Raw genomic sequence first — 17,179 nt, forward strand, 5'->3', positions numbered from 1 at the left:
CCTGTGTTCAGCCCATTTCCTTACAGCCTCGTCCCTCCCCGTACCTTTCCAAATGCTTCTTGAAGGATACCTGCTCAACCACTTCCTCCAGCAGCTTGTTCCGCATTCTCACCGCCTTCGGTTTGGAAAAGTTGTCCCTCTTTAGGTTTTTTCTGTGTCATCTTAAACCTATTCTTCTTTTTCTTCAGCCCGTCACCCCTGCTGGTACATCGGCCTCAGACCAAGCCCGTCACCCCTGCTGGTACATCGGCCTCAGACCAAGCCCGTCATCCCTGCTGGTATATAGGCCTCAGACCAAGCCCGTCACCCCTGCTGGTATACAGGCCTCAGACCAAGCCCGTCACCCCTGCAGGTACATAGGCCTCAGACCAAGCCCGTCATCCCTGCTGGTACATCAGCCTCAGACCAAGCCCGTCACCCCTGCTGGTATATAGGCCTCAGACCAAGCCCGTCACCCCTGCTGGTATATAGGCCTCAGACCAAGCCCGTCACCCCTGCAGGTACATAGGCCTCAGACTAAGCCCGTCACCCCTGCTGGTACATCGGCCTCAGACTAAGCCCGTCACCCCTGCTGGTACATAGGCCTCAGACTAAGCCCATCACCCCTGCTGGTACATCGGCCTCAGACCAAGCCCGTCACCCCTGCTGGTATATAGGCCTCAGACTAAGCCCGTCACCACAGCTGGTACATCGGCCTCAGACCAAGCCCGTCACCCCTGCTGGTACATCGGCCTCAGACCAAGCCCGTCACCCCTGCTGGTACATAGGCCTCAGACCAAGCCCGTCACCCCTGCTGGTATATAGGCCTCAGACTAAGCCCGTCACCCCTGCTGGTACATCGGCCTCAGACTAAGCCCGTCACCCCTGCTGGTACATAGGCCTCAGACTAAGCCCATCACCCCTGCTGGTACATCGGCCTCAGACCAAGCCCGTCACCCCTGCTGGTATATAGGCCTCAGACTAAGCCCGTCACCACAGCTGGTACATCGGCCTCAGACCAAGCCCGTCACCCCTGCTGGTATATAGGCCTCAGACTAAGCCCGTCACCACAGCTGGTACATCGGCCTCAGACCAAGCCCGTCACCCCTGCTGGTACATCGGCCTCAGACCAAGCCCGTCACCCCTGCTGGTACATAGGCCTCAGACCAAGCCCGTCACCCCTGCTGGTATATAGGCCTCAGACTAAGCCCATCACCCCTGCTGGTACATAGGCCTCAGACCAAGCCCATCACCCCTGCTGGTACATAGGCCTCAGACTAAGCCCGTCACCCCTGCTGGTATATAGGCCTCGGACTAAGCCCGTCACCCCTGCTGGTATATAGGCCTCAGACTAAGCCCGTCACCCCTGCTGGTACATCGGCCTCAGACCAAGCCCGTCATCCCTGCTGGTACATCGGCCTCAGACCAAGCCCGTCACCCCTGCAGGTACATAGGCCTCAGACGAAGCCCGTCATCCCTGCTGGTACATCAGCCTCAGACCAAGCCCGTCACCCCTGCTGGTATATAGGCCTCAGACCAAGCCCGTCACCCCTGCAGGTACATAGGCCTCAGACTAAGCCCGTCACCCCTGCTGGTACATCGGCCTCAGACTAAGCCCGTCACCCCTGCTGGTACATAGGCCTCAGACTAAGCCCATCACCCCTGCTGGTACATCGGCCTCAGACCAAGCCCGTCACCCCTGCTGGTATATAGGCCTCAGACTAAGCCCGTCACCACAACTGGTACATCGGCCTCAGACCAAGCCCGTCACCCCTGCTGGTACATCGGCCTCAGACCAAGCCCGTCACCCCTGCTGGTATATCGGCCTCAGACCAAGCCCGTCACCCCTGCTGGTATATAGGCCTCAGACTAAGCCCGTCACCCCTGCTGGTACATAGGCCTCAGACCAAGCCCATCACCCCTGCTGGTACATAGGCCTCGGACTAAGCCCGTCACCCCTGCTGGTATATAGGCCTCGGACTAAGCCCGTCACCCCTGCTGGTACATCGGCCTCAGACCAAGCCCGTCACCCCTGCTGGTACATAGGCCTCAGACTAAGCCCGTCACCCCTGCTGGTATATAGGCCTCGGACTAAGCCCGTCACCCCTGCTGGTATATAGGCCTCAGACTAAGCCCGTCACCCCTGCTGGTATATAGGCCTCAGACTAAGCCCGTCACCCCTGCTGGTACATCGGCCTCAGACCAAGCCCGTCACCCCTGCTGGTACATAGGCCTCAGACCAAGCCCGTCACCCCTGCTGGTACATCAGCCTCAGACTAACTCATCCCCCCTGCTGGTACATAGGCCTCAGACTAACCCATCATCCCTGCTGGTACATCGGCCTCAGACCAAGCCCGTCACCCCTGCTGGTACATCGGCCTCAGACTAACCCATTAGAAGGTTGATTGGCCTGGTGGCTTCTGCTTTCACCACAAGACTTCATATGTCCTTTAGGCAAAGGTCTTTCCTCTTCCAGGGATGAGGACTTTACAGCTTCTCTTGGTGCTTCTGTAGCTCTGGGTTTTTAAGGGGTGGTGTTACTCGCCCCATACTGAACCCTCCTTCTCTCTCAGTGAGGCTTGGGACAGTCCATGGAGGAATTACCTTAAACCTATGACCTCGGGTTTGTATACGGTGGCATATAAGTTTACTTCAAACTTTGAACTTTATTCTTTCCCCTACCCTGGGGAAAAGACTGTGCCCACCCCCCCGCCCCTGTCTGTGACCTTTCACCTTATCTATAGCCCAGGAACGTAAATAACTGCAAAGAGTAGTGGACTGAGCTCAATACATCACGGGCACTTTCCTCCCTGCCCATCAGGAGTACCTCGAGGAGGTGCTACCTCGAAAGGCTACACCCATCATCAAAAAACCCCTCAATCCAGCCAATGCCATTTTCTCAGGCCAGGAGGTACGGAAGCCCGAAGTCCCACAACAGCAGGTTCAAGAACAACTACTTCTCTTCAGCCAGAGGTGATTTGATTGGAGGAAGAAAAGAGGGAGACTTACCAAAGAGGGAGCTGAAGTGATTCTTTGTGATACCGTGGGGCCAATGGTAGCTCTAGTAGCGACGCTATAGGAGGTCAGGGCGTTGGAGTTCAGAGTTCAATTCCAGCGTCCTCTGTAAGCAAGTTTGTATATTCTTTCCATGAATGACCTCTGGGTGCCTTGGTTTCTTCCCACAGACCAAGGACGTATGGGTCAGTAGGTTGATTGGTCATTGTAAATTGCTCTGTGATTAGGGTTAAATCAGTGTGTTCCTGAGCAGTGCAGCTCGGTGAGCTAAAGGGCCTGATTCGCGCTGTATCCCTAAATAAAATAAGAAAGCTCACCAGCGCTTCTACTTCCCCATTTGAAGAAACTGCCGAGAGTTGTGGACACAGCTCAGTACATTACATTAACCAGCTTCCCCTCTATGAACTCTTTTTAATGATCAAAGAAGGCATCTTATCGGGATGCATAATGGCTTACTATAGAAAGTTTTTTTATTGTATTTGCACAGACTGTCTTCTTTTGCATATTGGTGGTTTCTTGGCCCTTTTGTGTGTAGTTTTTCATTGGTTCTATTGTGTTTCTTGGTTCTGTGAACGATTGCAAGAAAATGAGTCTCAATATGGTGACGTACACGAACCTTGATAATCAATTTACACTGAACTTTAATGTTTGGTCTGTCTGTGACCGCAAGAAATGACAGTGTTGTGGACACAGCTCAGCACATCAGAACAAAGCTGGGTCTTTATTCTTTGGAGTGTAGAAGGTTGAGGGGGGACTTGATTAAAATTATGTTTAAAATTATGAGAGGGATAGATAGAGTTGATGAGGATAGGCTTTTTCCATTGAGACTGGGGGAGATTCAAACAAGAGGACATGAGTTGAGAGTTAAAGGACAGAAGTTTAGGGGTAACATGAGGGGGAACTTCTTTACTCAGAGAGTGGTAGCTGTGTGGAACGAGCTTCCAGCAGAAGTGGTTGAGGCAGGTTTGATGTCGTCATTTAGAGTTAAATTGGATAGATATATGGACAGGAAAGGAGTGGAGGGTTATGGGCCGAGTGTAGGTCGGTGGGACTAGGTGAGAGTAAGAGTTCGGCACGGACTAGAAGGGCCGAGATGGCCTGTTTCCGTGCTGTAATTGTTATATGGTTAAATGGTTATCACCAAAACTAGTCTCTCCTCCATGGACTCTGTCTACACGTTCCGCTGCATCAGTAAAGCAGCCAGCATAATCAAAGACCACTCACAACATGCTGGAGGAACTCAGCAGGTTGGGCAGCATCCGTGGAAAAGAACAGCCAACGTTTCGGGCCGGAACCCTTCGTCAGGAAGGTCCTGACGAAGGGTTCCGGTCTGAAACGTTGACTGATTGTTTCCAGCGTGTTGTGAGTGTTGCTTTGACCCCAGAATCTGCAGATTATTTTGTGTAATCAAAGACCACCACCCAGGCCTTCTCCCTTATTCCCCATGTCATCAGGCAGAAGATACGAAAGCCTGAAAGCATGTACCACCAAGTTCAGGATTTTTAAACACACCCGTTCGCCTTCCAATGCACCTCGTTATGATAATAGACATAGAACATGAATGAGTACAGCACAGGGCTAGGACCTTCGGCCCACAATGTTGTGCTAATCCAATTCAGATTGTAATAAAATGGAACTAATCCCCTCACATTTCTCTCACATTCACAAGCCTATCTAAAAGTCTCTTAAAAGTCTCTAACGTAAACACCTCTACCAGCACTCCAAGCTCTATCTGTATAAAAAAAACAACTTGCTCTCACATCTCCTTTTTAATTTGAAAAGCATGCTCTCTGGCATTGCACATTTCAATGCTTGGGTGAAAGATACTGTCTGTCTACTCTATCTACGTCTCTCATTACCTTATAAGCCTCTATCAGATCTCCGCTCCAGAGAAAACATCCCAGGTCTGTCCAGCCTCTCGTTACAGCACAAGCTCTTTAATCCAGGTAAACCTCTTTTGCACCCTCCCCAAAACATGGACATCTCTTCTGTCATGGGGAGACCAGAGCTGTGTGCAGTACCCTAAATGTGACCTAACTGGAGTTTTATAAAGCTGCAACATAACTTCCTGCGTTTTGAACTCAATGCCTCGAATAGCAAGGGCAAGCGTGTCATATGCCTTCCTAATCACCCTATCAGCAACTTCTGTCAGCACTTTCAGGGAGCAATGGACTTGGACTCCAAGATCCCTCTGCTCATTAACACTGTTAACCATCTTGCACTTCATCGTTTACCTGCACTGCACTTTTTTGGTAGCTGTTACACTTTATTCTGCATTGTTACTGTTTTCCTTTGTTCTAGCTCAATGCACTGTGTAATGATCTGATCTGTACGAACAGTATGCAAGACAAGCTTTTCAATATACCTCAGTACCTGTGACAAAAATAAACCAATTCCAATACCACTTACAGTAGCATTAGTAGCGTCTTCCATCTGGGAGAATGCAAATCTGGCTGAGTGGGGTCCATAACAACATCCTCTGACTCAATGTCAGCAAAATCGAGGAGCTGATTATTAACTTCAGGAGAAGGCAATAGGAGGTCCCTGAGGTGTTCCTCGTTGGAGAATCAGAGGTGGAGATGATCAGCAACTTTACATTCCTCAGTGTTATTGCAGAGGATCAGTCTTGGGCCCAGCGCGTAAGTACATCTAAAACTTTGATAAGTTTCTATAAATGTGTAGTGGAGGGTATATTGATTGGTTGCATTACAGCCTGGTTTGAAAACACCAATACCCTTGAATGGAAAATCTTACAAAAATTAGTAGGTGCAGCCCAGTACATCACGAGTGAAGAGTTCCCTGCCATCGAGCACATCTATATGGAGCGTTGTCGCAGGAAAGCAGCATCCATCATCATGGACCCCCACCACCCAGGACATGCTCTCTTCTCGCTGTTGCCATCAAGCAGAAAGTACAGGAGCCTCAGGACCCACACCACCACGGTCAGGAACGGTTACTTCACCATTTACACCTCGGATTTCAACTACTGCACAGAGTCTTGTCATCTTCAGAAGTTTTCTGATGACTCTGCCATAGTTGGATGCATCAGCAAGGGAGATGAGGCTGAGTACAGGGCTACGGTAGGAAACTTTGTCACATGGTGTGAGCAGAATTATCTGCAGCTTAATGTGAAAAAGACTAAGGAGCTGGTGGTAGACCTGAGGAGAGCTAAGGTACCGGTGACCCCTGTTTCCATCCATGGGGTCAGTGTGGACATGGTGGAGGATTACAAATACCTGGGGATACGAATTGACAATAAACTGGACTGGTCAAAGAACACTGAGGCTGTCTACAAGAAGGGTCAGAGCCGTCTCTATTTCCTGAGGAGACTGAAGTCCTTTAACATCTGCCGGATGATGCTGAGGATGTTCTACGAGTCTGTGGTGGCCAGTGTTATCATGTTTGCTGTTGTGTGCTGGGGCAGCAGGCTGAGGGTAGCAGACACCAACAGAATCAACAAACTCATTCGTAAGGCCAGTGATGTTGTGGGGATGGAACTGGACTCTCTGACGGTGGTGTCTGAAAAGAGGATGCTGTCCAAGTTGCATGCCATCTTGGACAATGTCTCCCATCCACTACATAATGTACTGGTTGGGCACAGGAGTACATTCAGCCAGAGACTCATTCCACCGAGATGCATCACAGAGCGTCATAGGAAGTCATTCCTGCCTGTGGCCATCAAACTCTACAACTCCTCTCTTGGAGGGTCAGACACCCTGAGCCAACAGGCTGGTCCTGGACTTATTTCCTGGCGTAATTTACATATTACTATTTAACTATTTGTGGTTTTATTACTATTTAATTATTTATGGTGCAACTGTAACGAAAACCAATTTCCCCCGGGATCAATAAAGTATGACTTTGGCTACTACCCCTCAACCATTAGGCTCTTGAACCAAAGGGGATAACTTCATTCGACTTCACTCAGGCTCACTTTCAAGGAATCTTCATCTTATGTTCTCGTTATTTATTGCTTATTTATTTATTTCATTTTGTATTTGCACAGTTTGTTGTCTTCTGCACTCTAGTTGAACACCCAAGTTGAGTAGTCTTTTGTTGATTCTGTTATGGTTATTATTGTATAGATTTATAGATGGTGGTTTAGCATTGCCAAATTTAACATTCTATTACTGGGCAATCAATATTCGATATTTAATATTTTGGACACAAGAGTGGGATATAATTCCAAGTCCACAATGGGTAAACCTCGAAAGTTACTCTGTACAAGGGTTTTCATTAGTTTCTATTTTAGGAACTTCACTCCCCTTTGTGTTTTCTAAATTGAATAAACAAATGCTTAATCCAATAATTAAACATACATTACAAATATGGTTCCAATTTCATAAATTTTTTGGTTTGAAAAAATTTATATTATCAAGCCCTATTATATCTAATTTTTTTTTCCAACCCTCTGTCATGGATCAAGCCTTTCTGATATGGAAAATGAAGGGTATAACATGTTTCCGTGATTTATTTTTGAATAACTGTTTCATGTCTTTTGAACAGTTGTCTAATAAATAATTCTTGCCCAGATCCCAGTTTTTTAGATATTTACAAATAAGAAACTTTTTAAATACCATGTTGCCTCCATTTCCGATTTCATACTCAACTGATATCACAGAAAAAAATTCAGATTTAAATCCCTATCAGGAGAGATTAATAGCAACTATTTATGATATAGTTATGAAAATACAAATAAAGTTACAAATAAATGGGAAAGGGAACTTCAATTTCACTTACCTATAGAGAAATGGGAGAAATTTTTTCAGTTAGTTAGCTCTTCCTCTGTATGTGCTAAACATACGCTGATACAATTTAAGGTAGTGCATAGGGCCAACATATCTAAAGGTAAACTAGCTCGTTTTTACTCCCATATAAATCCTATTTGTGACAGATGTCACTCTGAGGTGGCATCTTTGATTCATATGTTCTGGTCCTGGCCTCTCTTGGAAAAATTTTGGAAAGATATTTTTGATATTATTTCAACAGTTTTGCGTTTTGATTTACAACCCCATCCTATTACGACAATTTTTGGTTTGTCAATGATGGAACACAGCTCTTTATCCTCTTCAGCCCGGCTGTTGATCGCATTTGTTACATCAATGGCCGGAAGATCCACTTTATTGAATTGGAAAGAGATCAATCCCCTTACTACATTTCAATGGTTTTGCCAATCTATATCATGTTTAAATTTAGAAAAAAATCAGAAGTGTCATTTTTGATCCTTCAGTTAAATTTGAAGAGACTTGGAAGCCATTTATTCAATATTTTCATATGATGTAATTTGATCTTTCCCAAATCCTTTTTATTAACAGAATATATGAATTGAGGTGTGGCATTGACAACATTAATGAATGTATTCGATCTAATATATTGGTTCAGCCCTGTTTTGTTCTGTTTGTTTTTTTTCTTTTGGGTTTAGTAATTTAGCTCTTTTTTAAGCTTCTTTTTTGTTTTTTGGGGATTTTCTCTGTGATATCCTTTCCTTTTTATTTCTTTTCTCTTCATGATTAATTATATCAAGAGTTTGGAAGTCTATTACACTTGTACTATTTGTAGTTTCTTTTGTATATATTTATTACCAATAATGTAATTCTAATCTTTATTGTTATTAAGTTTATGAATTTGAAAACTAATAAAAAGATTAGAGAAAGAAAAGAATTATTGGGTATGCCCACAAGAGAATGAATCTCAGGGTTGTATATAGTGACATATATATATACCTTGATAATAAGTTTACTTTGAGCTTTGAGTGGATGTGTAGAATCGTGGATCAAAGTGCACAGTCTTAGAGTAGAAGATTGTTGCTTTACAGTGGAGATGAGGAGGAATTTCTTTAGCCAGAGAGTGGTGAATCTGTGGAATTCATTGCCACAGGCAGCTGTGGAGGCCAAGTCATTGGGTATATTTAAAATGGAAGTTGATAGGTTCAAAGGTTACAGGGGAAAGCAGGAGAACGGGGTTGAAAGGAAAAACAAATCAGCCATGATGGAACAGACTCGACGGGCTGAATGGCCTGATTCTGCTCCTCTGACTTGCGGTATTATTGCCCACTGGAGTAAGGGAGCATCTGTAAGTGTGGAGGTGACTTATGCTTCCTGTCTGATGATGGGCCGGGGTCCTGTCTGGTGTCTCTGCAGGTTGTCCCAGTGACTGGCGTGCCCTGATCTGCTGGCCTAGAAGCGTCGTCGGGGAGGTGATCAACAGCTCCTGTCCGAGTTTCCTGGATCCCTACGTAATTCAACGAGGTAAACTTCGATTCTTTTTGCTTCCATCAGATTCAGATTCATTTATTGATCATGTGTACAGCGGAACATACAGTGAAATGTACCATTTGCATTCACAGCCAACACACCTGGTAGTGTGCTGGGGGGCAGCCCGCAAGTCTCACCACACATTCCAGTGCCAGCATTCTCAGCAGAACATCAAAATCAAGACAAGTCAATAACAGCAAAAATGCCTGCTTTCCACTCCCACACACAGATAGACCTCCTCTGCCCTCTAGTCCCTGCACCCAGATTCTTAGACTCTCTGACGTCAGACCTACAACTTCTCATTCGCCCCAGGACTTGCCTATCATGGGTTTGATATCCGGGCCGCGACTTCCTGATTCCTGTGGATTTCCGACCCTGGTGACCTGGGCCCTCGCTACTCCCTCAGACCTTTATCTTCAGTCTTTGATCTTCAGGCTTCTACCTGTGGTCTCACCCTGCTCTGGACTTTGACCTTCAGCTTTGCCCTCCAGATTTGGCCAGGTTTGACCTTTGGGCCGCGACTTCTGGACTCGCACAGACCTCCGACCCCAGTGACTTAAGGGTCACCTGCCTGTCCATAGCCAGGACTCGCCGCCCGTACAAACCTCTGACCTGGGACAGGGACTTTCCAAACTCAACACTAATGGACTTGACCTCCGGGATCATTGGCGTTAACCACGGAGCACACCCCTTCGGACTCAAACTGCTGCCAGACAATTCATTTACTACCCCCGAGCTCTAACTCACGTTCATCTATGTCCCTAAACCCAAACATGACCCCTAGCTACTTATGCTGTTCCCAGAACTACCCCTACAAACCAAAACTTTTTCTTGACTCCCTCAATGTCTTGATACCTCCTTGTACTTCTCCCTCTCATCTTAAATGCATGCCCTGTACTACTAGACTTTACAAACTTGGGAAGGGTACTGACTGTATCACACACAAAAAGGCTGGAGGAACTCAACAGGTCAGGCAGCATCTGTGGAAGGGAATAACATTTCAGACTGAGGCCTTTCATCAGTACTGGGAGCAGAAGCCGGAATAAGAAATGGGACAAGCTGACAAGCAATAGGTGAGACCAGATGAGAGGGAAAGTTAGTGGGGAGGAGCGATGAAGTCAGAAGCTAAGAGGGGATAGGTGGAAGAGATAAAGGGCTGAATGAGAAGGAGTCTAATAGGAGAGGACAGTGGACCATGTTTGTCATCTCGTATTCCACCTGGATAGCCTCCTACCTGATGGCAGGAACATCGATTTCTCTAACTTCTGGTAATCTCTTCCCTTCCTCTCTTCCTTCCCTCCTTCTCTCTTTCTCCATTCCTCATTCTTGTTACCTTCTCACCCCCTCTCTTCTGCTCATCTGCCCATCACCTCCCTCTGACCCTCCTCCTCCTTCCCTTTCTTCCGTGGCCCGCTCTCCGCTAACACTCACCTTAAAGTTATCCCCTTCTAGAATTCCGCATTTCTGCGCTGGGTTAGGAATCTGCCCTATCTATGCAACTCATAATTTCACAAACATCTATCAGGTCTCTCCTCAGCCTCCACCATTCCAAAGGAAACAACCCAACTTTGCCCAACTTCACCCGATACCACATGTCCTCTTAATCCAGGCATCGTCATGGTGAACCTCTCTTGCACCCTCTCCAGAGCCTCTACACCCTTCCAATAATGAGGCTCTGATGTGGCCTAACTAGAGTTCTATAAAGTTGCAACATAGCTTCCTAACTCAATGTCTCAACTAAGTAAGGCAAGCAGGGCATATGCCTTCCTAACCATCCTATCAACCTGTGTGGCTACTTGTCAAAATTCAAGACTTGTTTGATGTCATTTCCTCTACACAAGTGTAAGGAGAACAAAATAATTGCTACTCTGGATCTGATGCAGCACAAAAAACCATGAGATAACAAATAAAAATAATAATAATAAACACAATAACTGTAAACACATAAAATACTTATGTACTTAGATAGATTGTATGTCCATAAAGTGATCTAGGCTCTACATAGATTGATGGGAAATAATGTTGGAGTTGCTGGGTGGAGGTGTTGATCAGCCTTACTTCTTGTGGAAAGTAATTGTTTTTGAATCTGGTGGTCCTGGAGTGAATGCTATGAGATATGTACCTGGACCCCAATATCTCTGTATATCAATGCTGTTAAAATCCTGCCATGTCCTATGTAGAACATACATAGAACACTACAGCACAGTACGGGCCCTTCAGCCCACAATGTTGTGCTGACCTTTTAACCTACCATAAGAGCAATCTAACCCTTCCCTCCTACATAGTCCTCCATTTTGCTATCATCTAAGAGTCTCTTTATTGCTCCTAATATATCTGCTTCTACCACCATCACCGTCAGGGCATTTCATGCACCCTCCACTCTCTGTGGGTAAAAAAAAAATATGTCTGACTTTCTCTCTACTTTCCTCCAATCACCGTAAACTTAGGATCCCTGGTATTAGCCATTTTCATCCTGGGAAAAGTCTCTGGCTATCCACTCGATCTATGCCTCTTTTCATTTTGAGCACCTCTATCGAGTCACTTCCCGTCCTCCTTCACGCTAAAGAGAAAAGCCTTAGCTTGCTCTACCTGTCCCCATAAGACGTGCTCTCTAACCCAGTCAGCACCCTGGTAAATCTCCTCCACCCCCTCTCTGAAGCTTCCACATCCTTCCTATAATGAGGCGACCAGAACTGAGCACAATACTTTCCATCTGTGCTGGATCTCCCAAAGTGCAACACCTCCATTTGCCGCTTCCCTGCCCATATCGGTCATTGTTCTGTCTCCTGCTGTATCCTTTGGCAAACATCTATGCAATCAACAATATCACCATTTTCTGTATTTTCTGCAAGCTTGCCTACCCACCCTATCTCATTTTCATCCAAATCAATTGACAGAAGGCAGCAATGATCATGCGGCCATCTCCACTCTTACCGCGCCCAGAGTGGGGATTGGACACAGGTCACCAGAACTGCGAGGTAGCGGCTCTGCCCGCTGCCCCACTGCGCTGAAATGTGCTTGTGAGTGAATTCAGCTGCATTACCACATATGACTCTTAAACTATTAATAATAGCTTATTTATAGAGCACGTTTAAGGCAGGTGATGTAGTTCGAAGAGCTTTACAATGGGTTGAAGTGCTGTCAGGAGTCTGCACGTTCACCCCGTGCCGGTGTGGGTTTCCTCCAGGTACTCCAGTTTAGATTAGATTATGAGGACACTCAGTCCTCGTTTACTGTCATTTAGAAATGCATACATGCATTAAGAAATGATACAATGTTCCTCCAGAGTGATATCACACAAAAACAGAACAAACCAAAGACTAACACTGACAAAACCACATACAGCAATTACAACATATAGTTACAGCAGTGCAAAACAATACCATATCTTCATTTTTTAAAGAAAGGGGCTTCCCTTCCTCCACTATCAACTCTGCTCTTAAACGCATCTCCTCCATTTCACGTACATCTGCTCTCACTCCATCCTCCCGCCACCCCACTAGGAATAGGGTTCCCCTGATCCTCACCTACCACCCCACCAGCCTCCGGGTCCAACATATTATTCTCCGTAACTTCCGCCACCTCCAATGGGATCCCACCACTAAGCACATCTTTCCCTCCCCCCCTCTCTCTGCATTCCGCAGGGATCGCTCCCTACACAACTCCCTTGTCCATTCGTCCCCCCCATCCCTCCCCACTGATCTCCCTCCTGGCACTTATCCGTGTAAGCGGAACAAGTGCTACACATGCCCTTACACTTCCTCCCTTACCACCATTCAGGGCCCCAAACAGTCCTTCCAGGTGAGGCATCACTTCACCTGTGAGTCGACTGGGGTAATATACTGCGTTCGGTGCTCCCGATGTGGCCTTTTATATATTGGTGAGACCCGACGCAGACTGGGAGACCGCTTTGCTGAACATCTACGCTCTGTCCGCCAGAGAAAGCAGGATCTCCCAGTGGCCACACATTTTAATTCCACATCCCATTCCCATTCTGACATGTCTATCCACGGCCTCCTCTACTGTAAAGATGAAGCCACACTCAGGTTGGAGGAACAACACCTTATATTCCGTCTGGGTAGCCTCCAACCTGATGGCATGAACATTGACTTCTCTAACTTCCGCTAGGCCCCACCTCCCCCTCGTACCCCAGCTGTTACTCATTTTTATGCACACATTCTTTCTCTCACTCTCCTTTTTCTCCCTCTGTCCCTCTGAATATACCTCTTGCCCATCTTCTGGGTCACCCCCCCCCGTCTTTCTTCCCGGACCTCCTGTCCCATGATCCTCTCGTATCCCCTTTTGCCAATCACCTGTCCAGCTCTCGGCTCTATCCCTCCCCCTCCTGTCTTCTCCTATCATTTTGCATCTCCCCCTCCCCCTCCAACTTTCAAATCCCTTACTCACTCTTCCTTCAGTCAGTCCTGACGAAGGGTCTCGGCCTGAAACGTCGACTGCGCCTCTTCCTATAGATGCTGCTTGGCCTGCTGCGTTCACCAGCAACTTTGATGTATGTTACCATAATTTGATAAAGAATAGACCATGGGCACGGTAAAAAAAGTCTCAAGTCCTGATCGACTCCTATAGTCCCTGATAGCAGGCGGCAAAATGGGAGAAACTCCCTGCCATAAACCTCCAGGCACTGACAACTGACAACTGCTAATGCATTGGAAGCAGCCGACCACAGTTGACTGAGTCCGGCCGAAAACTTCGAGCCTCCGATCAGCCCCTCCGATACAGCCTCCTGAGCGCCATCCTCTGCCGAGCGCCTTTGACCTCACCCCGGCCACCGAAACAAGCAAAGCCGAGGATTCAAGGCCTTCTCCTCCGGAGATCCTGGATCGCACAGTAGCAGCGGCAGCGAAACGGGCATTTCAGAAGTTTCTCCAGATGTTCCTCTGTGCTCTCATGTCTGTCTGCATCAAATCAGAATTGTGCACGGTACCCTACTTAACAAATACAGATATCATTCCAGAGCGGCCGCGCGCGCTGCGTCACACTGCCATCTTCTCCTCCTCATTGCAGTTTCCTCCTACAATGACATATGACTAGGGTTAGTGAGTTGAGGCCATGCTATGTAGGCATTGGAAGGGTAATGACACTGTGAGCTGCCCAGCACAAGCCTTATTGATTTGATTTGACGTGACACATTTCACTGTGTGTATCAAGGTTACGATGTAAATGTGACAAATAAAGTTAATCTTGCCGAAAAGCAAATGAGCAGACTTCTTGAGACTTATTGGATAGTTCCTGCTGCCTACGGGCCATCCTTCTTTGTTCATTTCTCTTCAATCCCGCACTCACCTCTGTGGTTTTTTCAGGTGTGCTGTACCGAACTTGCACGGAGAATGGGTGGAGTAACGTAATGCCCAGTTTCTGGGAGGTTTGCGTATTGCTGGACGACTCCTTGGAATCTGGCAAGGTGCCTGTTCTTTGAGAAGCCTTTGACAGTTGCCATTTGGCCTTAAAACCTGCAACATAGATTCTGATATGTCTATCCACGGCCTCCTCTACTGTAAAGATGAAGCCACACTCAGGTTGGAGGAACAACACCTTATATTCCGTCTGGGTAGCCTCCAACCTGATGACATGAACACTGACTTCTCTAACTTCCGCTAGTGCCCCACCTCCCCCTCGTACCCCATCCGTTATTTATTTATATGCACACATTCTTTCTCTCTCTCCTTTTTCTCCCTCTGTCCCTCTGACTATACCCCTTGCCCATCCTCTGGGTTTTCCCCCCCTCCCCCTGTCTTTCTTCCTGGGCCTCCTGTCCCATGATCCTTTCATATCCCTTTTGCCAATCACCTTTCCAGCTCTTGGCTCCATCCCTCCCCCTCCTGTCTTCTCCTATCATTTTGGATCTCCCCCTCCCCCTCCCACTTTCAAATCTCTTACTAGCTCTTCCTTCAGTTAGTCCGGATGAAGGGTCTTGTCCCGAAACGTCGACTGTACCTCTTCCTAGAGATGCTGCCTGGCCTGCTGCATTCACCAGCAACTTTGATGTGTGTTGCTTGAATTTCCAACATCTTCAGAATTCCTCGTGTTTGCATAGAAAACTGCAGGTCCTTTGGTCCACAATATTGTGCTGATATTTTATCCCACTTCAAGGTCAATCCAACCCTTCCCTCCCATGTAAACCTCCATCTTTCAGCCATCCATGTGCTTATCTAAGAGCTTCCTAATATATCTGCTCTACCACACCCTTGACAAAGTATACCACCACTCTCTGCATAGTACCATTCCTTCTAGACTTCTCTCCAAATGCCTCAGAGTTATGTACCTCATATTCTCGATAGTTCTATCTGTTGAATGGGAATCAGAAAAACTTACAATCCTGGAGCCCTAGGACCAAGCCTTTCAGCTCATCATTCCTGTGCTGGGACAGTACCTTACTCTACTTTAATTTCAAGCCCTTGTCCCACAGCCTTAAGTACCATGGCTTTTCAAGTGGTCTTCTAAATACCACATCAATGTCTTTCTTCCTCGGGAAATGTTGCCGTTGTTGACGGATTTCCTTAATTTCCCACACGACTGGTCCCTCCCTCCCTCCTCCCCTGGTCCTCACCTTCCATCCCACTGTCCTTCTCAATCTTTGACATTCCACTCACTCCAATGGGACCCTAACACCACTCACATCTTCCCCTTCCCTCCTCCTTGCTTCCTGCCACAACCGATCTCAGCATGACTCCTTCGTCTACTCTCGCTGACCGTCCAATGGTCTGTTAAGAGTTGTTACTGGACCTGCCACAGCCACTTCCTCTGGCAGCTCATCCTGCCCCTCAGTTTCCTATTAAGTTTCACCTAAAACCAATGTCCTCTAGTTCTTGACTCACCAAGCAAAAGGAAAAGACTGTGTGTGTTCTATCTTTGCCTCGCATGATTTTATATACCTCTGTAATACCTCAGTCTCCCTACGCTCCAAGGAATAAAGTCCTATCCTGTCCAACATCCCCCTGTAACTCAGTTCCTTAAGTCTTTCCAGCATTCTTGTAAACTAATTTCACAGAATCTTTCCTATAATAGGGTGACCAAAACTGAACGCAATACTCTGAATGTGGCCTCACTAACGTTCCTGTACAATCACATCATGACCTTTCAACTTCTGCACTCATTACCCTGACTGACGAAGGCCAGCTGGCCAGGAGCCTTCTTCACCCCCCTATTTACCTGTAACTCCACACCCACAGAACTATGTACCTGATCTCCAAGGTTCCTCGGTTCGACAACACTTCCCAGAGCCCTAGTCTTCACTGTGAAAGCACTCGCTGGAATGGACTTTCCAAAACGCAAAACCTTGCAATTATCCATATTAAACTGCATTTGCCATACCTTTGCCCACTTACACAGCCAATTAAGGTTCCCCTGTAATACCTGATAACCTTTACCATTGCCCACTGTATATTTTTAATAGAGTTGGTGTATTATTGTCAGTACAGTGAAGAACATTGTTTTGCATGCCAACCACACAGATCATTTCATCACATCAGTGTTAGTGTAGATGGAAAAGAATAAGTTACTGGGAAAGGGGAGTGCAGGTAGACAATAAGGTGCAAGACAATGAGATAGATTGTGAGTTGAAGAGTCTAGGGTACTGACATACCTGAGCTATACTAGGGAACCATTCAATAGTCTTATAACAGTGGGGTAGAAGCTGCCCTGAGCCTGGTGGTACGTGCATTCAGGCTTTTGTATCTTCTGCCCGATGGGAGAATGCCCAGGGTGAGTGGGGTCTTTGACCAAGGCAGCGAGTCCATGGAGAAAAGGCTAGTTTCTGTGATGTGCCAAGCTGTGTCCCCACAACTCTCTGTAGTTTCTGGCAGTCATGGACGGGGTAGTTGCCGTGCCGGGTATGATGCATCCAGATAGGAGGCTTTCTGTGGTGCTTTTGGTAGAAATTGGTATGGGTCAAGAGGGGTCGTGCCAAGTTT

The 17,179-nt window shown here is 46.9% G+C and overlaps 1 protein-coding gene across 2 annotated transcripts in view; it reads left to right on the forward strand.

The window, feature by feature from the left end:
* The window catches only part of LOC134344554 (secretin receptor-like), a 67,849-nt gene that overhangs the window by 18,768 nt on the left and 31,902 nt on the right, over positions 1-17,179 (forward strand). The window contains exons 3-4 of one of the 2 annotated variants that reach the window (XM_063044559.1): positions 9,135-9,242; positions 14,570-14,670. In XM_063044559.1, the coding sequence (XP_062900629.1) occupies positions 9,135-9,242; positions 14,570-14,670 (209 nt within the window). The remainder of the gene's footprint in view (positions 1-9,134; positions 9,243-14,569; positions 14,671-17,179) is intronic. The other variant, XM_063044560.1, reaches the window with a different exon arrangement.

This window comes from Mobula hypostoma, chromosome 3, assembly GCF_963921235.1.
Source record: "Mobula hypostoma chromosome 3, sMobHyp1.1, whole genome shotgun sequence".
NCBI classification, from domain to species: Eukaryota; Metazoa; Chordata; class Chondrichthyes; order Myliobatiformes; family Myliobatidae; genus Mobula; species Mobula hypostoma.